General features: G+C 38.2%; 1 protein-coding gene across 5 annotated transcripts in view; it reads left to right on the top strand.

The window, feature by feature from the left end:
- DIAPH2 (diaphanous related formin 2) overlaps positions 1-22,554 on the top strand; it is an 807,504-nt gene that overhangs the window by 670,331 nt on the left and 114,619 nt on the right. Inside the window, exon 28 of one of the 5 annotated variants that reach the window (XM_073360858.1) lies at positions 54-284. The exons of the other annotated variants lie outside the window; for them this stretch is intronic. Coding sequence (XP_073216959.1) covers positions 54-64 — 11 coding nt within the window. The 3' untranslated portion in view covers positions 65-284. Of the gene's footprint in view, positions 1-53; positions 285-22,554 lie in introns of those variants that run through there. 5 annotated transcript variants of the gene reach the window in all.

Genomic DNA, 22,554 nt, shown 5'->3' with positions numbered 1-22,554 from the left:
ACTGCTTTAAATTAAATTTGTGTTAATTTCCTTCATATTTTTTTTAATTCAAGCTAAAGGGTAATACTTGAATCTGTGTAAATGAAAATATGCAATGGAGATTGATATCCTTTCTGAATAATGTCATTCAAAAATATGGTGCTAAGGATAAATGTTTATTATAAATTACTTCTGAGTTTACATAAGTAACCCAAAGTTCAAGTATTAATTACCAGATTTATAAATAGTGAAAAAGAGCTACCTGCCTTTATTAGTATAAATTATAAGACAATACAGCCTGCAAATATTATCTGTAATGTTATACTGCAAAGTATCTGAATACATTTATAAGCATAAAAAAAAGTTTAAATATCTGCACTATATTTATTCTCTTACTTCCTTAAGAACCAAAGGTATAAGTTCTCCTGTTACAATCTACAGATATATTAGTATGTGTCCTTTTGAAGCAAATATATAATGTCCATTAATGATAAACATGACACAAGAGTAATGAAAGAACTGTATGGTACCATGGTATCTGCGAAACATCTTATGTAACATAATTGCTTACAATGCTTCATACATATAGGGTAAGTCAAGGGTACCATGCTAATTACTTCTGGTATCAAATTTGACTATTATTGCTCTTATTTTTAGAGGCCCTTTCGAACTAAGCATATGATTTTGCAGGTCCTAGGAAAGCTACACAATCCGGCTGTTATCATGGTCTGAGTTGCCACAGCCTATTATGAAGCTCCTAAAGCTTTGTTTTCAATTCCAAAAGCCTATTTAAATGTCAGGTGTGGGGAAGTAAGCTTTGAGAACTGAAAAATAAGCTTTTATGAGACTCAGAAATGGATGTGGCAACCTGTTTCTCACAAAGAGTAATCCAAACACTAGCTGCAAGTTAGTATGGTTGGGTTTTATATGAGTGGCAAGTACACCATCATTTACATTTTTGGCATCTCAGTTCAACTTAAAGCTGTGCTGTTCTGATGAGGAATGTTCACTAGATTTTAAGGGCAAAAGTTTGAAAGCTTGATGTCTAAATTGTGCATATACAGTTAGCATGCACATCCATTGAGTTAACAGCAAACACACCCATTCAGAAATTATTTTTATACATTCAGATACTGATTTTTATATGCACAAATGAAGGATATACAAGTTTAGCATAGATATCAAATCACATTTTGGAACTGACATGTTTTTGTTAATAAAAACTGAGTTATCTTGAAATGGGTTTAAACCCCCACCACCAACTTGCTGCTTGAAAAATTCTGTTTCTGCAATATTTTTGCATTTCTGTAGTGGCAGCATGCATTTCCCAGGGGATCCCAAAAAACCTGTGCATAAACTAAGGAACTGTTTATGGCACAATGGCCATGACTTTTTTAATAAACATAACATAAAGTAATGAAGGAGGAATATGAACATAGTCTTTCCAGCAAAGTGGTGCTCATAGCTGCGCAGCCTGACTTGCAGATCCTAAGATTAAAACTGCTACACAGCCATCATACTGTTCAGCCTATCCAGGCCTAGACATGCACATTAGACTACAAGCCACACTATATCCCCCACCACCACCACCTCTCGAGAGGGTTAGGGGCACCACTGAGAGACTTCCAGGCAGTCTCTGCCAGTAAGTGTGTCTGTCCCCGCCACACACTGAATCTCACAATTCTTGGAGATACGAACCTCTTCCTACCTATCGTGTCAGCCTAAGCAGGCAAATGTGTTTATTCCCTGCAAAGAATGTCTATCCGCACAGTTTTGACAGAATATTCTGAGACATGGAAACCTGAATGACACTCTGCCTAGACTCAAACAGAAAAGAAAATGCAATGCTTAGTCAATGTAACAACAACAACACATTTAGCAACTGAATGCCAATACGATACCCTAAGGATAAGGACAGATAATAGCCCTGAATCACACTCCAGCGGCATGGGTGTGTGGAAAATCCTTGCTACAGGTAGAGAGTGTGAATGGTCCATTGTTCCTTCCCTGCTCAGCCTAGGCAGGGAGCAGTTCCCGAAGAGGCTCCTTAGAGCCAAAGGGAATGTCCATTGGCACAGCCCAATGCAAAGCCAGGCTATGATTGGTCAGGAGAGGGAAATATCCATTGGCATCCATCTAGAGAAACCTCTGGCAAAAAAGTACCAGCTAGCTACCATGCCACTGTCCTGTGAATCTATTTGTAGAGCTAAGGGAAGGGCAGCTGATCTTGTCTCTGAATTATAAACACAATATAAACATAATTTTCTCAGGTGTCTCCCAAATTAGCAGGTCAGCTTTAGATTTGTTTGTAATAAAAGATGCTTGGCCTTATGGCCAGTTTCAGAAAATAGGTCTCAGAACGCTTTCATTCACGTTTAAGTGGGCAACAATATGTTATGATTCTCCTTTTATTTTCTTCCAAGTAAATTATTGGTAGGATAAAGATATTTTTAAGTCATAGAAAAAAATAACATCCATAAAATAGATTGATTCACACTGTTCAAATGTCATCTTGTGAGATTTAAACATATTGCATAAAGACAATAAATGTCATCCTAAAAGTTTAGCAATCAGCTGGACACATGTCTATTAAGTTTGATTACAATAATAAACCTGAGTGGTGTTAATTTGTAGAAATGTTAAATTTATTATTGCTTTTATATTACCTGAATAAATGGCTGTTTCACTCCTTCCACAAATGATCATATGACTTGAAAAATATTTTCTGAAGTATAGATACGATATAACATTTTTATATGTAATTCTTCTTATGAAGTGTCCATAAAACACTTCACAGAAGAGGCTGAAACAGACAGAGAGGGTCTTCAAAATTAGATCCTGGGCAGTGATTATCATACAAGTAGAAAAGGAAAAACTGCAGGAAGGTGGACTAGAGCCAAAGACGAAATTTAATAATGGTAAAAATGCAAGTATTATTACAGACTACAGAAGCTACAATGAAGGGAGAATGTAAGGATGCAATAACATGAGGAGAAGATAAAGTTATTCATTTGATTTGAGGAAAGGAATATTAAAAATAAATAAATGGGAAGCAGTTCAAGAGAGAAAACAACACAAATATCCACACTATGAAAAGAGTCCGAAAGCCAGGAGTATGTGAGTTGGGTACGGCAGTGAATTTAAGAGAGTCAGAGTAGAACAAGAATCCATGTAAGTTTCAAAAACCAGGAACACAAGATACATAGCTTGATGGAAAGTCAGTAAAGGTTATAGAAAACGAGTGTTCTGGTCCTGCTTCCTGGATCAAATGAACAGTGTGGACACAAAGTCTGACGGACCTGAGATTTAGAGAGAAGGGATTTAGGAAGATCAGAAAGGGGATTTGCAATAGCTGATGGGAAGTAATTAAGGCGTGAATAAGTACTTTTGTAGCCAGTGGTGTCTAAGGGTAAGGATGAATTGTGGTGTTGGATTTACAGATGAATGATTGTGTTAAAGCACAGTGAGTTAGAGAATGAGTCAGGAACATGAAAAAAGAAGGATTTTTCATTGGCACAGAGATTATTTTGGTAGAAATTTAGGTTGTACCAAGGAGCATCAGGAAACTGGTGGTAGAGAATTCAGAGTGTGAAACAAAGGAGTATAGTGTATATTGTGTCATCTGCATATGTGATTGTCAAGTCTGAAGTGATATCATCACATGAGGGGACAGATCCTTAGCTGCATGCATTGAAATTGTCATAGCTCCATTGAATTCAGTTGATCTATGACAATTTAGGCAAGTTGAGCATTTGACTCAAGATATCCAACAGTAAGAAGGCACATAAAAGACACACTTTGGAGCACTTCACATTGGAAAGAGAAAAAGATGATGTGAAGCCTCTGTTAGAAATGCAAAAGTTGTGGCTAGAGGGACCAGAAAAAACCCACTATAGGGATATGATTAAACAATCCACCCCAACATTCCTGCCTTTTTTCTTTCTTTTACCATTATTCTTAAAATCCCTAATTCTTTCAAAATAAAGCAAGATGTCTTGAACTCATTTATGGTCTTTATTACAACCTCTTTCCACAGTAACTTATTCCATATATTTTATACCCTTTTTTCTGGAGAACCTTTGCCCAAGTACCCCCTATTTTTAAATTACAGTAGGTCTCATGCATTTTAAACCTCTTACTTCTGAGGGAATGCTGTAACATTGTTGATGACAGCAATTTAGAATAAAACACTGAATAATCTTGTGAAGACAAGTAGTGATGAAGCTGATAGATTGGGCAAGGGTGAAGATGCTATTAGTCTGTTTTTATGGGCCAGTCTACAATGAAAACTTACATCAGCATAGCTAAGTGTCTTAGGGGTGTGAAAAATCCACACATTTGAGAGATGTAGCTTGTCAGCCTATCCACCTGGTGTAGACAGTGCTTGGTCAATGGACGAATTATTCCATTGACCTAGCTACCATCTCTCAGGGGGGTGGATTAACTACAATAGTGATAGGAGAGCCCCATCTGTCACTCTAGTGGGTGTCTACACTGAAGTGCTACATCAGCATAGCTGTAGCGCCACAACTGCATCAGTTCAGCATTTTAAGTGTAGACCATAGGTCTCTTTATCCAAAGATCTCAAAGTGCTTTACAGAACTGTTTATTCCGCCTCCGTTTTACAGATAAAGAAACAAATGTACAGAGAAGTTAAGGGCCTGGGCGTCAGAAGAGCTTAGTACCTACAGATCCCATTGAAATCAAAGGGAGCGGCATGTTCCCAGCCTATCTGGAAATCCAAGTGCTTTGTAATCTACCCAGGGTCATACAGTTGGTCAGCGAATCAAACAAACAAACCATTCCCAGTCTCTATTCAAGCCTAAGTTAATTGTATTTGCAAATTGGATACAATTAACTTAGGCTTGAATAGAGACTGGGAATGGTTGATTCATTATAAAAAGTAACCTATTTCCCCTTGTTTATTATCATCATCCCTCCTCCCCCCCCCCTTCCTCAGATGTTCTTGTTAAACCCTGGATTTGTGCTGGAAATGGCCCACCTTGATTATCATACACATTGTAAGGAGAGTGATCATTTTAGATAAGCTATTACCAGCAGGAGAGCAGGGTGGGGGGAGAGAAAACCTTTTGTAGTGATAAACACCCATTTTTTCATGGTTTGTGTATATAAGAGCATCTTCTGTATTTTCCACAGTATGCATCCGATGAAGTGAGCTGTAGCTCACGAAAGCTTATGCTCAAATAAATTGGTTAGTGTCTAAGGTGCCACAAGTACTCCTTTTCTTTTTTTTTAAGATATTAAATAAAATTGTTGAAGCAGCTATATGCAGTGTACTTGACAAATAACCGAATCTGCTTTTCGAATTATAATTATTTTGTGTGTGCCTGGTACTTTACTGTAGTTAAGTAAACATTCACCCCATGCCTCCATTTTAGAGTTTAAGATGAGAGCATTCGGGCAGATGTTGGAAGTAGTGCACGTGTGAGTTCAAGTCAACTCGTTTTTTGTCCCCTGAAGTAAAAAGAATGTGGTGAAGGAGCAATATAGCAACATTAAGTTTAACCAACAAAAGGACAGGGATTTATAGGCAAGATGACATTTTCCTTTTCTAACATGATTTACACTGTGAAGTGTTTATCAATCTTCTTGCTTTTTTTGTTATCGTTCACTCCCCCTCCCATCCCAGCTGTTGGTTAATGTGTTTTGCAGTTAGAGGCCCATTATTGGCAATGTAAATGTTTACATAATGCTCAGCATCTGCACCATAATATGCTTAAATGAAAACAACACAACCACAAACCAATCAAACGTTACTAAGATACTTCTCTGAGTTTTTCATGGGAGGACTGCATTCCATTCATGACCCTTTGCAATCAAACCAGTTTACGAAAGGTTTACCCAATTTACTACTAAGGCCTGGATGCAAACCAATATTACAATCAGTGGGTCTAATTCTGCAAAGATTTTCACCCCTTGCGATACCCTAAAAGTCAAGAGGCCTCTTTGTATGGTTTTATCATGACATTACATATCACTTCCAGGATAAGTTTGTTTGGATTGCGCAAGGAGTAGGTCAGGATAGAAATTTTCCCTTGGGTTCTTTTCTGGCTTTTCAGTGCAACCTTGAGCCAGACAAATCAGATAAAAAAAAATGACTTAGTATTTGATTTGTGGCTAAGCTTTACTACTACAGTAAATAATGGGAGTGATGAAATTCCTTTTGGCTGAGGAGCTTCAAACAGTCACTTTTCTATATGAAAGCAGACCCTGGGAAACAATCATAGTGGTAACATTACATTTTTTGATAGATTGAATCTTCAAATATCTAAGTCATAAGTGGACTGAAAAAATAGTATCTCTTTTGTTAAAATATAAACTAATAGTCAAGTGTGTTTCTAGGAAATGAGACTTGATTGTGGCACTAATGCTATTTCCGTAATGATTTTTATACTGTTATTCTAATGCAAGTGCCCATTACTGCTGACAAATAGTATTTGGGAGCCATAAAATTGGAGTGTCCACAACTATCTCAGCTCTGTCAGGAGCAGCAACATGAAATTAATATTTTAGGTTTCCATTTGAGTTCGTGAAAAACATAATCACAAGGTATCAGTGTCCTGTAGCTGTCTGGAATTGACAAATTCTCAATATACTTTAAAAGTGTGATTCTGTGCTTTCATGCCGAGATCTGAAGTTTTGTTCATGATGACAACTGATTTTAGATGGATTCTTATTTCTACTGGTAGTTATTTGTAGGTTTTTTTTTAATAAAACCACGATTTGAAAGAAGCGAAGATACAGAAGAGGATGTATTCAGTATGAAGAGACTAATGATTCTGTGAAATCTGACTCAGTTTCCCTGAAAATTTTTCTTCTTTGTGGTAACTGCAGTGCTGCTACATAGTATGATAGTAAAGTAAACATTTACCATTTATGATGGTGCAACTATAGAAAGTCAGATTACAGATTTTTCTTTTCTACATTTATTTTCACCATGTAGTCCATTTTGTTTGACAGTTATAATAATTGTTTGTTAGTCCTGGGGTTTTAAAAACTGTGAGTACCTTTTGATGATGGCTGAGGTGATGATGATGACTTGCCATACATTAGCTACTCATTTTTATTCTTGATGTTAGTGTTGTTAGTTTTCTCCTGTGAAAGTTTTCTCTTTTTACTCCTCATATTCAGTACTCATCTACCAATGCAGAGACTCTTCTGTGCAAATCCTACCCCCCAAAACCACAGAAACTATCTTATATTGGAACTGGAAGACATTTTTCCTGATGCCAGATCTGATGGCACAATAAAGTGAAACCATTATAAGAATTTCTCAAATATGCATTGCCATAGTGATTAACATTGGATGCCTGGCAGACAACTGCTTTTCCATGAGTATGGCAAAAGTTCCCGTCAATTAAATGGTGAAGTATTTGGTAGCATGTGCCAGTCTAGAAATCACAAATTATGTATAAATATTTGACACCACAACAGATGGTATGGCCTAGATCACATGTAAGGTATCATGTTTTCTTCTGTGCCACCTCCTTCTCCACTCACCCCCCTTATTCCCCCAGTCAACTGACTGTAAACGACATGTGTTGCTTATTAAAGGGTAGAGTTCTTGGAACTATTAAGTCATTTTAGTTTCAAAACCACAGCTTTGGCTGAATAGAATTTCTGAGAATTAAACTTGCAACAAACATTTCATAAGCCCTCTGAGTAATGTCCTTGGACTTCTCTACATAACATCTGATCTGGTGTACATTACCTACTATAACTATAATGGTAAAGTAGAGAAATTTGAGAGCACTACAACACACATACCAAAAATCTGACTTTTGTTTCCCGCAGAAAACTTTTAATCCTAAACATTTCATTACCTCTGCTGCTGACCCTTTACATCAACTAACCTTCTAAATAAGGGACACTGATCTTTCTGATGTACCTCTATCTTTATGAGGGATATTCCTTTCTCCTTGGTAAGAGGGAAGTTGACCTGCAAAGAGGTTGAGACGGTTGAGATGGTGAAGGTGCTGGGCAATCTAAGACCAGAATGACGGGCCTCAACAGCCCACTATCCCAGCACTCCTATTGAACCCCCCTCCCCTCTCAGAACCTTACATCATAGTGTAGGTCTTTGAATAAGTGGCTGGGGAGGTGAATTAAATGAAATGAATGGGTGAGTGGCTGAGGTTGGTTAGACCAGAGCAGAGGAGAGGGGAGCAGGACTCAGGCAGTGGGTGGCTGGGATGAGAACCTAGATGTAATCATGTTGCAAATCACTGTTAGTTGATGGCCAAATTTGTTTAACATATTTGTTATCTTTTCTTGTTGAGGCTGGCAGTATTTTTAATGAAACAAGTAATTGTGTGGATATTCCACTGTCATGTACTTAAATCAAACTCATAAGAGTCAAAGGCTGGTACAATAAAATTTTGTGCAAAGCAAAGTTCCAGAATGACAGGACAGAGGATTAGTCTTCCATAAGACTGGTGTGGTGAAGGTAGAGGTGCTTTGATACTGCAAATGCATCAGCTGTGCATTTTGAGGAGAAAAATATTTTATATACCCACTGCGTCCAATAGGAAGCAAAGCAAGGAAGCAAACACCCTACACTCAACTTTTGAGTTCTTCACAATAATTGGGTGTGAACTCCTAGCTCTCTCTCTTTCTTCTGCATTTTCCCCTGCACTCCTGAGATTAATCACCACAAACTCCCTTGCTAGGAACCCACTCAAACCAGATGCCATCTATAGGGCCTAATTAATTAATTAACTTGAAGGGTGTGCTGATCAAGCACAGATGGATGGGCCCTATGTTACACGTAAGGGCTAGTCATCTTGTGACAGTTTCTTACACCATGACTTACGTTAGTGCAAATGCTTAAGTAAAAGGCAGACATAGTGACAATACTTCAAAACAGCTTTAAAAATAATCAAATCTGGCTACATTCAGAAGTTATTTAAGTACATGGAACATTGTTTGTTATGATCAGACAACTGAAAAGTTCTTGGAAGCAATGCGAGTTTTTAACCCCCTTCAAGGCTTCTTATGCTACACTGGTACATAGAGAGGATCATATCTGTTCCAGCATACTAGCCTTTTGGGTAAAACGCAGTATGCCAGAACTTAAGTAAATTGAGATTGATAGACTGAAAGCAGTAACATCATTCTATTTTGGGTGTCTAGCGCAAAATATCTTTCAGATATGATAGATTTTGCAGTTGTTTTTCTCTGGGTGAAAGTATTGAAGATTCATTGCATGTAATCTTGCACTGTTAAATTATAAACATGGGAGCACAAAACAAGAGACTTTGTATCAAGCATGTTGCCACAGAATGAACTCATCTGAGGAAGCTAAAGTCACTATGGTCCAGTGTTTCTCAAATGTGGCCACCAGGGGGCTTTTCTTGTGGCCACAGCCTCCTGGGCTGGGATGGGGGGAAATATATTGGCCCCTCCCCTCCCTGTTGCTCCTGAATGCACTGCCTTGGTGTTGATTGCTGCCGCCGCCAGCAGAAGTTTGTGCCCTACCACCTTCTGACGATACCTGGGGCACAACCCTGGAATAACAGGCGGCCAGTGAATTCCCACCTTCCCAGGGGCAGTGGGGCTCAGGCTTTGGGCTTCAGCCATGAGATTGCAGGGTGAGGGGCTTTGGACTCCAGCCCCAGGCTCTAGCTGTGTTGTGGCAGGCCCCAGGGCTTTGGGCTCCAGCTTCCTGCTGCCTCCTCTGACCCCCCCATCCAGGGCTTAATTTGTCCCCAGGCTAGGCAGGACTGGATAAGTCTGCTGTGAAAAGTGATACTTGTATGTTTATTAATATCACTTTTAACAACAGACTTAGTAGCTAGCAATAAATAAGTTACAATGATTTGGATAGGTATATGTGCATATTTCTTTGTTTTTCCTAAAGCTAATGCAGTATTGTAGCAAAAAGTGTGAGAGCAGCCACCAGCAAGAATTGGTGGCCGCACTCTGAAGCCACCAAAAATTTGTCCTGAGAACCCCTGACTGTTCCAGAACTTTTGTTGCAGTTGATTTTATGAAGTGTTATTTTTGAACCAGTTATCTACAAGCTATCATTTGATTGTGCACCTTTATCTTGAAAATTCTAATAATCAGAAAAATGAATGGAAAGTCTTTACATTCTTGAGGTGTCAAAACTTCTAGCAGCTTAGCAAAGCGCATTGTTGGTTGAAAATGGTCATAGAAATGTTTGAGTGTATATATGATACGTAAATTTAATATTATCCCTTGAAATTTGCCACTTGCTTCCTGAAAACCACAGACTCCAGATTAGTACTATTAGTAAGAATGAATGGAAGCCAAGTTTGCTGCTTTTCAAACACTAACATCTGTTTTGCAGTGCATGGAAAGAAACATCACAACCATTGCATATAGTTATTTAATTTCACAAGGAAACACATTTATGTTAATTTTGGCATGTACACTGAATACTGACATTTGTATACATTTTCTTCAGGAAAAATGTAAATTATTTCAGATGAGAACTATGTGCTGATTTTTAAGTGAGGATGTCTCTGGATTTTTTTCTGTATAAATACCGCATTCACATAAGAGTTCAGTTTTTCTTCAGCTGCGAACAGTAGTGTTGACTATTTGATATATGTTCCGTTTGTCTGGTGTAAAAACTGCAGAAGAAAGTTAATTATGAAGACTTTGAGGCTTTCATTACTTTCCAACTTTAATGAAATTTTAAAATATAGTGAGATGTACGTTGTTGCAGTTGGTAATAGTTCAATGTGTCTTGATACTTATGTCAAGTACCACTCAGAAAGGTGGTGACAGGATATAGATAGGAAGAGGTTAACCCCATACCGTAGGCTAAGGAGCCCACGCCCCCTCACCCGGCATGCTCCAGCTAGACCACAGTATAAAAGGGAGCAGCTCAGCATAGTCAGGGTTGACCACGGAGGAGAGAGGATATACATTGCTGGCTCCTGCCTGGGAGCTATCAGAACCCCAAAATGCAAAAGCCAGGCACACCAAGACCCAGGTCAATACCCAGCTGTCTGTGGACACCCACAAGGGAAAGGAGTCGCAGGGAACTTCACCTGCCAACCTCCCTGAAGAACTAGAGGACCTGTGGATTATGGAGCAGGAAGATAAGGTGGGAAGTAGCCTAGGGGAACCAGACATTGATCCAGTTGTGGAACTGGGAATGGAATTAGTGTTTCAGGGAGATCTCTGCTGACTCAGTGGCAGATACACTCGTCAGTGATAGGGCCCTGGGCTGGGACCTAGTGGAGTAGGGAGGTCCTGGGTCTTCCTACCCAGGCTGCCAACCCACCCTGGTTGGTGGCCTACCCCCTTTTTGGCCACTAAGCCATGTTGCCTGGCACAGAAGGACAGTCCTATTGACTTTGGACTTTAGGCCATGCTGCCCTGAGCAAAAGGGCAGCCCTGTTGACCCTGGACACTTGTCCATGATGCACGGCACAGAAGGGCAGCCCTATTGACTCCAGCAACTAGGTCACGCTGCCCTGCACAGTGCACAGAAGGGCAGCCCTATTGACCCTGGACACTAGGCCATGCTGCCCTGTGTAGAAGGGTAGCCCCATTCACTCTGGCCTCTAAGCTGTACCTCCCTGCGTTGAAGGGTGGTCCTATTGGCTCCGGCCTCTACGCCATACTGCCCAGACTCTAAGGACAGGTCACTGGCACTGGCCATTGTGCCATATTGTCCTGAGCTATAGGGCTCCCCTAACAGACATAGGCCACTCAGCCAGGCTGCCCTGAATTTAAGAGCAGCCTCCATCCCCCCGATTCAGACCATTAGGTCATACCCTCCTGAGAAGAGGTGCAGTTGTTTGGACTTGGTCACAGTGTCAAAACACTCCAAAGAGGTGACAGGGTATTCCTGCCCTGTGACAGAAGTATTAAGGATTACATTATGGCTTTGTTATTGGTGCTAGTAGCGCCATTAGAGGCTGACACACCAAAAAAGGAGGTTCAGTCATGGAGTATAATAAACTTAAAAGGACACGCAAAAAAACCCCATTGCTATCACTTGCTATCACTTACTCAGATGTAGGGGTAGGTGATCTATCACGCTCACCTACTAATGCCTTGTAAAATTGTATTCAGTTTGGAAGCTGGACGAAAACTTCCTTGAACATTTAGGAGAAATGCAGCAAGGAATCAATTCTGAAGCACTTAGAGGAGAGGAAAGTGATCAAGAACAGTCAGCATGGATTCACCAAGGGCAAGTCATGCCTGACTAATCTAATTGCCTTCTATGACTAGATAACTCGCTCTGTGGATGAGGGGAAAGCAGTGGACATGTTATTCCTTGACTTTAGCAAAGCTTTTGTTACGGTCTCCCACAGTATTCTTGCCAGCAAGTTAAAGTATGGGCTGGATGAATGGACTATAAAGTGGATAGAAAGCTGCTTAGATCATTGGGCTCAACGGGTAGTTATCAATGGCTCCATGTCTATTTGGCAGCCGGTATCAAGCTGAGTGCCCCAAGGGTCAGTCATGGGGTTGGTTTTGTTCAATATCTTCATTAACGATCCGGAGGATGGCGTGGGCAAGTTTTTAGATGACACTAAACTGGGAAGAGTGGTAGGTATGCTGGAGGGTAGGGATAGGATACAGAAGGACCTAGACAAATTAGAGGATTGGGCCAAAAGAAATCTGATGAGGTTCAACAAGGATAAGTGCAGAGTCCTGCACTTAGGACGGAAGAATCCCATGCACCGCTACAGACTAGGGACCAAATGGCTAGGCAGCAGTTCTGCAGAAAAGGACCTAGGGGTTACAGTGGACAAGAAGCTGGATATGAGTCAACAGTGTGCCCTTGTTGCCAAGAAGGCTAACGGCAATTGGGGCTGTATAAGTAGAGGCATTGCCAGCAGATCGAGGGACATGATCGTTCCCCTCTATTCGACATTGGTGAGACCTCATCTGTAGCACTGAGTCCAGTTTTTGGCCCCACACTATAAGAATGATGTAGAAAAATTGGAAAGCATCCAGCGGAGAGCAACAAAAATGATTAGGGGACTGGAACACATGAGTTATGAGGAGAGGCTGAGGGAACTAGGGATGTTTAGTCTACAGAAGAGAAGAATGAGGGGGGATTTGATAGCTGCTTTCAACTGCCTGAAAGGGGGTTCCAAAGAGGTTGGATCTAGACTGTTCTCAGGGGTACCAGATGATAGAACAAGGAGTAATGGTCTCAAGTTGCAGTGGGGGAGATTCAGGTTGGATATTAGGAAAAACTTTTTCACTAGAAGGGTGATGAAGCACTGGAATGCGTTACCTAGGCAGGTGGTGGAATCTCCTTCCTTTGAGGTTTCTAAGGTCAGGCTTGACAAAGCCCTGGCTGGGATGATTTAGTTGGGATTGGCCCTGCTTTGAGCAGGGGGTTGGACTAGATGACCTCCTGAGGTCCCTTCCAACCCTAATATTCTATGATTCTATAAAAATATTTCCTGTGTATGAAATAATGGCTCTGGGTTCAGTTCAGGAACACCCATTATTATTTTAAACCTTTGGATTTTGTTATAGTTTGAAACATTGACACAGGTGTGCATTCACTCTTACGCCTGTGTGAAAATATGTAGTAGGCCAAATCGTACAGCCCTTGCTTGGTAGGAGTTTTGGTTCAGTAAACACAAATTCTGTAACCCTTCCTGACAGCAGGAGTTTTACCAGAATATGATATTTGGCCATTTGTTATATATATAAATATACGCTTTAAACAAGCAGATCACCCAGTGCCCAAAATATGAATACCTTTTGGCCCTTGCAGGAAAGGACCAGGCTCGTGATTACACTTGTGAACAATCTTGGCAGTGTACAGACAAATGAATCTCAAGTGTTCTTCAATTTTCTCTCTCCTTCTTACCACTCTGTAGTACTTCACTTTCATATTTGACTTGTCCAGATTGCATGTGCAGTTCTGTTATTGCCAGCATATGTCAACAACAGTGTCAATGAAAGTACCCTGCCCTTCATTCCACAGTCAGACAGTTCTTCCCTACATTAGTCCCAGATCCTGCAAAGTGAACATTGCATATATACTCCTTCCATCCAGTGGACAGCAAGGAAGTAATGATGTGTAATTATTATTTTTTCTGTACATTTGCATCTGTCTCAGGAAAGGTGTGATCCTATAAGTTGTCTGGTTTGTTTGGTGGTTTTTACTCTGAGGCTTGTAGCTTTCAGTATTACTCACACATTCTGGATTTTAAAAAAAGACATTTTATTTTTCTTTTGGTGGGAGCTGGGGGGAGGCAGGAAGGGGGAGATTATGGCAATTATAGCTGTTATTCCTAACTTATTAACCTTTTTAATAACTCAGAGGGAGAACTAATGATTCTGTGCTGCAAATACTGTATCAGTTGTTTCATGAACATTTTTGGACCTGGTCCTGCAGTCTATATATACACAAGTATTCTCATGGAACTCATATTCCTTGTGTGTGTAAGGGTTGTAGTATCATGCCCTATATCGTCACTTTTGCTGTAGTTAAAAGACATGGCAATATTTTAGGGAGGGTTAAGAGACTGGTGAGGTAGAGGCTGTGACAAGAAATGCATAAACACTGGCTCCTCTAGAGCAGTTAAAACTGATATGACTTGCTATTACAATAGCAGCTAAAAGGATAATAATGGTCTTTGAAAATTAAAAAGCTCTAAGGCAGAAATGTCTTACTGTACATCGAGTGTGTGGAGGAATCAATTACAAATGTTGCTTTGCTCTTCCCTTCAAAAGACACAAGTCATGCCATTATATTTATTTTAATGCTTTTATTAGTGAGATAAAATATCTGGGACTGGGTGGCATCAGGAAAACTTTGGTATGAATGTAGACCAGGGTACTTTTTTATTTTTTGCTTTGTGGCCTCTCTTAGACTGTCCTGAGGGGACTGTGTGTGTTTGACATCTCATTCTAAAGTATATAAAATCATAAAAATAATTGTAAGATCTGTGACAGCGTCATTAATCTCAATAATTGTCATTAGTCCTATTAAAACAAGAAGCACATAATAACAATGCAGTGATTATGTATTTTCCTAGTTTTAAGTAGCAGAAGACACAGATTTACAGAAAGCAAATTCCTTGCAGCCATGCCACAATAACACTGCAGCTGTATTACAGGCAAGTGTGCTAAATTGGCTAACTGGCTGGCATGAATTATGCCGTTACAAAACTGGTTAATTCATAATTCAGAGAAGGTTGGCTTCAAAGCTACCTTATTGACATGCCTGAAGAAAGTGGATGGAACTAATTAACACTCAGCATTATATAATAGGAAGAATTAAATAAAGCAGCTTCAGTGTTAAACTCAGACCCCTATGAAGATATTCCCTTTAGTTATGGGGATTTTGGAATGATGGACAGGCTAAACCAAAACTCATAATCCTATTACAGTCTCCTATACCCATCTAATAAGCTTAAAGGGCTGGGGTTGTTTTGGTTTTTGGGTTTTTGGGTTGTTTTTTTTTTACAGTCTATGATATTGCCTTTTCCCTATAGTTTTTCCTGATAATATTTTATTTATTGTACACATTGAACATCTTGTTGTTTAAAATGTTTGTATAAATGTTGATATATTTTAACTGTAATTGTGCTATTGGCTTCTAGGGATTTCAAATTATATTTTTACTAAAGGTATTCTGTTATGAGGAACATAAATATGATAATTATAACTGAACCTCTACAAGGGTGATATATATGGAAATATCAAACCCGTAGGGGTATCATGAACTACAGAGTGCAAACAAGTGATGTTTGAACTGTATTATATACTCTAGGGCTTCTGTTCCCGCAGAGTTATTATTGTATCTGAGATTACTCACACCTCCTGAAGTAGCTTTCTTCCCCCCACAACTTCTATCCCCACTAAACAATTATTGTGAGAGACAATACTCATGTTCCAATGGCTGGAAGAAGATGAAGCTGGTGGTTTAGACTAGTGAATCAATTTTCAGCTGAGCTATGTGGTTCATATGAATTAATTGATCCTTTAAGAGCATTTGTCTGACTATCAAACTTCTCATTCAGTTCAATGAGCTTTGTAATTATCATTTAACTTAAATTTTGCAAGATACTGTTTATATCAATACACTAAGAGTGATGTGTGGAATTTTTTGGCTGCAAATCATGTGACGTTCACAATTTGAAAGTTGGATGTATACGTTATGCTTTCTGTGCTCATGTTCCAATTTTTAACGATGTCAACCTACTGGGGTGAGTTAGCAGCTTATTGAACAGGAATAATGCTTATCTATAACTAGTCAAAGAATAAATAGATGATACAAATCTCAACTGTTAATTGCTGACACTTTTGTCTGAAGTTCTATCTGAGTTCTAATTCAAAATATGTTTACCAATGCCAACACCAATGTTGTGTGCACCAACCCACACAACAGAAATATCTTGCTTATTTATTCATGTAAAAAACAAAACAAAAAACCCACACTTTTTTGGGCCATATTGTTTTGGGGCCTTATATGGGGGTCAGTCAGGGAAGGAACTTGTCCTTACACTTCACACTAAGAAAATTAGCTTAAAGATCATTTTAGCCTTAATTATATAACATCTAGATTAACATGGTGGGACAAACAAAGCAGGGCTTCTATAAAGAAAAGATATTCGTCTCTAATGTAGTTGAATTTATTGAGTGTGTCAGCAAAACAGTACATAAAAGAGAACCAAATGATGTAATTTATTACCTTCAAAACAGACTTTTAAGCATGCACACTAAATAGTCATGAACAAGAGGTAAAGCATTGAAATAGCTTCAAAACTGGCTATGAATCTGCAAGCAAGGGTAGGAATAAATGGTCAATTTTCATCACGGCTAAATGTGTCACAGGGGATTCTCTGCAGTTCTTTACCTATTTTAATATATATAATCTGTAAAATGAGATAAACCTGGAGGTGATAAGTGTTCAGATAATTCAAAATTATTTAATTTAAGTAAGTGTAGAGAAGACTGTGGTTAACTTCTGAGGACACTAATAAAGCTAGATAAATTGGCAATATGTGGCAGATAAAATTAGCTCTGGCAAATGGAAAGTAATGCATGTTGAAAGGAATACTTTTATCTACATATACATGTTCTTTTATCTACATATATGTAGATAAAAGTGTGTGTGTATATATATAATATGTATTATTGGGTTTGAAATTAACTTTTTTTACATAGGACAAATAGTATTATTGTGGAGAACTAAATGCGAATCTGTTCTTGATGGGCAGCTGCAGTCAAAAAATAAACTGGGTTGTATAAAGAATCAAATAAAATACTAGTTGTATTTCAAAAAATATTTATAGCCGCAATAGAAGAGGTTCAGAACTAAACAAGCAAAATTATTAAAAGCCTGGAAAGTTTTCATGTGAAGAGGTTGAAAAGATCAGCACTGTTTAGTTTAGAGAGGGGACAAATAAGCGGAGGCCTTCATTAAAGGGATACAAAATTATAAATAGTATAAGTAAATAAGGCCAGGTCTACAGTGCAAACTTTAGTGCAGTATTCTTGGTTAGGTGTGTGATTTTATGGGGGTTTTTTAGGACATTTCTATACAGGCAAGGCCCTAATGCAAATGCAGTTATACTGGCAAAAAAGTGCTTTTCCCAGCATAACTTATTTTGTTTTGGAGAGCTGGTATAAGCTATGCCAGCAAAAGAACTCTTTTGCCTATTGTATAAGTTGCATCTACGCAAGGAGGGTTTGCCAACATAGCTGTACCAGCAAACCTTTTCTGTATAGACTAGGACTAGGGATGTTTGTTTTTACCCTTTCTCATGATACAAAAACAAGCTGACATTTAATTAAATTGAAAGGCAATAAATGTAAAACAGATAATTTTTACACAATGTATAATTAACTTGTGGAACTCACTGCCATAAAATATCATGGAAGCAAAGGGTTTAGTATGATGATTTTTTTAAAGGGTTAGACATTTACATGTACTATTAAAATCCTCAGTCACATTAGATCCCAATCACATTCACAGTACATTAGGTCCTAGTTCAGTAAAGTATCCTTATTTCAGAGGGCTGCTTACATATGTACTTCACTCCCATTGAAGTTAATTGGAATTAACGTGCTTAAGTACTCTCCTGAATTAGGGCCTTACACAGGATAAAAAGTATAAGGGACATAAATCTGCATGCTTCAGGGCATAAGACATTGATCAGGTTAGGCAGAAATTGTGCCTACTAGCAGATTACTGCATAATTGTCCAACATGAGGAGGTTTGCACCTTCCTCTAAGTATCTGTTATTGACCATCAGACACAGGTACTGGATTTGAAAGGCCACTGGACTGAACTTGAATGGTTATCTTTATGTTTGAATGTGTCCTGGACCCTCACTTTTATGCACTAGGACTGTTGAACCCTTGAAAGGGCTACGTCAAGACCCTGCCATCAGAGCTTCTATAGTGTAATTTCATATCAGTATCTCCATGAAAATTTGCAAAGATGAAACACCGAATTCTCATATTTGTATGTGTTATTGTCTCAACATAATGCCACTGAGATGCTCAAAGTTTGGAGTAGATGCAGTTCAGAAATTGTTCCCAAAATGAGTTCACATTTCTTCCCACCAACCTTGGATGTTAAGGTGTTTGTGCTGTGTACGTTTGTCCCTTTTGTGTTCTGTGTATACATCTAGTATAACTACTTAAAACAACTTTGTTTTCTTTGTCTCTCACACACATACACACACACACAAATGTAATTAAAAGAATCCTGTGTCTTCCCAGGTGGTTTAGATAACATGAGTTTTCTTTATGATATTGGTAGAGGTAGGATGTTGATATATTTATTAATAATAGTAGCAGTCTTAATAGCAACATAATATAGTTTTTTATTATTTCTGTAATGCCAGAGTTTTAAATGGCATTTGACAGAGATATACAAGAGGACATGGTCTATCCTCTGAGGAGCTTACATGAAGCTTAGTGCTGTTTAGATTATGTTGTGAAGGATGTTCTCTGGTATGTTTTGTTATATTTAAATTAATCTGTATGAAGAGCTCTTTCTACCTGGCATTTCCAATATTCATAGACGGTATCTTTTAGTGAGAGAAGAATTACTAACCCGTAGGTAGGATTCTGTGAGACTAGTATAATCAATATACATACTATCCCATCCTCTCCCACCTCCCCCAGGGAAGTTTTATATCATAATTTTAAATTGCTATCTTTAAATCAGATATGAAATTTGTCAGAATTTACTGTATGACTTAAAAAAATTAACTGTCTTTGAATATGTCTTTGGATGCCATGCACTAGATGCCTCACATTCAGGAGTGTGAATCCATTCTACAGGTCAATAGTGCTTTTAGAGAAATTTGCTTATAGGTGCGTAATTGTCCTTTTGATTAAAGCAATTGCAAATTATTCACATAAAATTGTACAGAAGTGGCTGTATGCTTGTAAATCAGTGAAGATATTAAGAGAATGGTTTGCCAAGCTTTTGATTTTTTCCCTACAAAGTAATAATAGAGGAGGTAAAGAAAAGACACTTCACAACTGAAATAGGGTAAAATATCAGATTGTTAAATTAGTTGCATATTTAAGTAAAGAAACTATTGATCAAGCAGATTTCCAAATGAATCTTTGGAAAAAAATCCAAAAAAACCCCCAAAATGAACTCAACAGCATTCCTGCGGGGATTGGCCTTCATCAAATGTTTACAGTGGTTTTTGGTACCTTGGCACTACAGTCATACCACTGGGGGGTTGAGAGACAATGCCGAGGGTAAAATTTCAGTTCATTGCTTCCGAGGAGATGTGTGCAGGCTTTTGAGCTGAAAGGTTCATTAGGTCAGACTACATGAGCGGTCAGTTAGCCCAAGAAGACAGGAATGTATTTTTTTTTTCTTCCTACAAAAGGAGGAGGGGAAATAATCCAACTTTAGGAATTGCATCATTCACTTCCTACAATCACAGTTCCTATACTATCAAGTTGTACATCTTTACATTCTGCAAGAATTAAAGGATAATAGGTAAACTAGAATTGGATATGTGATTCAATCATAACTAGATTATTTAGAAGATTTTTATTTATTAAGTATGGTGAGATTTATGTAGGTTTGAATAGGAAGCCAAATGCTTATTCTTTAATGCCAGTGATATATAAACTATAATAGTATGATGTACAAACAACAATTTTAAATTAAACCGGTTTCTCAGTTTTGTTCTCTTACAGACAAATTAAAGTAGTCAGTGTCTGCTTTATCCTTTAAAGATGTTAAATAACTAGTGTCTAACTTTTGGTTTGTGTCAGATATTCTGAAGATACTTCATAAATTCTTTTCCTTATGAGCATGTACATGTTTCAAAGCAAGGGTGACTTGGACAGCCTATTCCATTATACATAAGTCTATTTTATTTCTAAGTGTCATCCATTAGGACAAACATCTTGAAAAGGACACTGACTGAAATTTCATTCCTTGTCCTAACGGGTAGATATAAAATAAATTTATGTTTAATGGAATAGATTATCTAAAATTCCTGTTTTTGAAGAGTGGATGTTATGAATATTTATTAAATAGATCCTAATACTAACAGACATCCATATCATAGGAAATAACACCTATTCATTGAGGGCAACAATGTTTGCATCACAGCAGCAAAAGTAATATAGCTGCCAAACGGGCAGAGACTAAATAAATTAAGAAAGAAATTTTGTATTAAACTTATTCTCAAAGTAAAAATTCATTACAGTCTAGTTGAAAATTTTCCTTCAATAAAGAGAAACAGTTTTTAGTACTAATTTCTCCTTTAGATGAAATATTTTATCTTAAACTGTTGTTAAAAGGCAATTTCAGTAATATTATTGTAACTATATTATACACTGCTGCTGTTAGAAAAGGCAGCTGAAAGGATAGGACATTCAAAGGCAGAGCAATGTAAAGGAGTGCAGGCCCTGCACAGAAATTATGTTCCCCAATTCACAGAAAGATGCTCAACAGACAAAAATATGCAAAAATTGCTGCAATATTGAGCTGCCTAATGCAGAATGCGTCCCGTCATGAGAAAAAAAATGCGGTACACCAAATAGCACTGGTCATGAACTGAAACATCTATTGAAGGAAAGTGAAGAAAAAAAAACACCTCATTGATACTGGGAAGACGTGGTACACTGTACAACCACACATATGGCTGAATCTGTAGTAAGAGGCCTATGGGAATGTGTAGCCAACCTTGTCATCTGATATTAAGGCCACACATTTTCAGATGGCACCTGTGTACTTAAATATACACTGAAACATTTATCTTTTGCCATATGGGGGTGGAATGATGTGAGTGTGCAGATTTTTTTGCTAGTAAGTTAAAGCTACTCTGAGCAACTTTACTTTTATAATTCATTTCCTGTAGCAGCCTACTTTGTTCTTCAGGATAGCATATGTGTTATTTTTGTCTTTGTCCTGACTCCCACCAAGTTACTTCTGACTGTGCCCACTTTTTTAATGAGATCTTTTAGGAATCTTTTATGTAGATTTTTTTTTTTCAGTGTGGCCCTACCTTAGGAAAATGTGTGTATTAGATAGCCTTTCACTGTACCTTTGACTTGAAGGCAGGCACTAAACTACCTATGAGCCGTTTTTCTATGTCTGTGTGCTAAAAATTAGAGTAACCTTCAGAAGTGCGCACCTATGTTATGGAGAAAGCACTCTAGAAACTCCTGTAAATAAATACAATACAAAACCTGACTATGCCCAAACCATAACCACCTATTTAATACTGTATTACTGATTATACACTGTACTACTGACATAAACCAGAAACATTATCCCATGCAGCAGGTTCACAAAAGAGTTGCAAATACTGGTTAAGAGGAGTATAATATGGGTGCAATCAGAGTACTATCAATGCACTGCAGAAGTTACTCTCTCGGGAAAAAGTATGTTTCTGCAGAATGCTGGTAGCCAAGGTATTGCCACAGTGACAAGAACTCTCTTGCTATTGGCAGAAATTTGCAACTATTTGTAAAGCTTTAAATATATCAGTATAAAAAAAATATAAATTATATGCCACCATCTGAAAACAGGGTGCATATATGGCCTACAAGGGACTCAGAAAAGTTCACTGCATATTAGAACACAACTGACTCCTAAAATCTGATTGTCAGAACTTGGAGAACTGAAGTTCAAAAAAGGTGTGGTGGCCAGGGGGAGAGTACTAGCAAAGTTTGAGAGAAACAGATTTTTTTTTTACTAAGAGAAATAGTTCTTCACTAAGCAGTGTGAAGAGCAGGTATGATAGATCCTAATCAGGAAATTACAAAACCTTTCTATGAAAGAGCGATAGACTTGGGTCATATTCTGTCTTCAGATGCCTGTGTACAGCTGTCATCAATTTCATTGAGAGCTCCACGCCAGCATCGAAAGACAGAAGTTAGCTGTTATTTAGAAATACAGCTACTGCTTCAGAAATGTTTTCTGGGTTCCATCATCCTATTCAATAAAATAAGATGATGACAAAGTTCTGGAAATTTCTTGTTGAAACACAAGACCTTTGCTCTTGCTTGTGGCTTTGCCTGAAAGGCAATTTAGTAGTGCTCTGGAGAGTCTGTGCCTGGAATACGCGGCTTAAAATACGCAGATTAAAAACTTTATTT

This window comes from Lepidochelys kempii, chromosome 9, assembly GCF_965140285.1.
Source record: "Lepidochelys kempii isolate rLepKem1 chromosome 9, rLepKem1.hap1, whole genome shotgun sequence".
Classification (NCBI taxonomy): Eukaryota; Metazoa; Chordata; order Testudines; family Cheloniidae; genus Lepidochelys; species Lepidochelys kempii.
The sequence above is the reverse complement of the archived record's forward strand: the minus strand, read 5'-3'. Positions and strand labels throughout refer to the sequence as shown.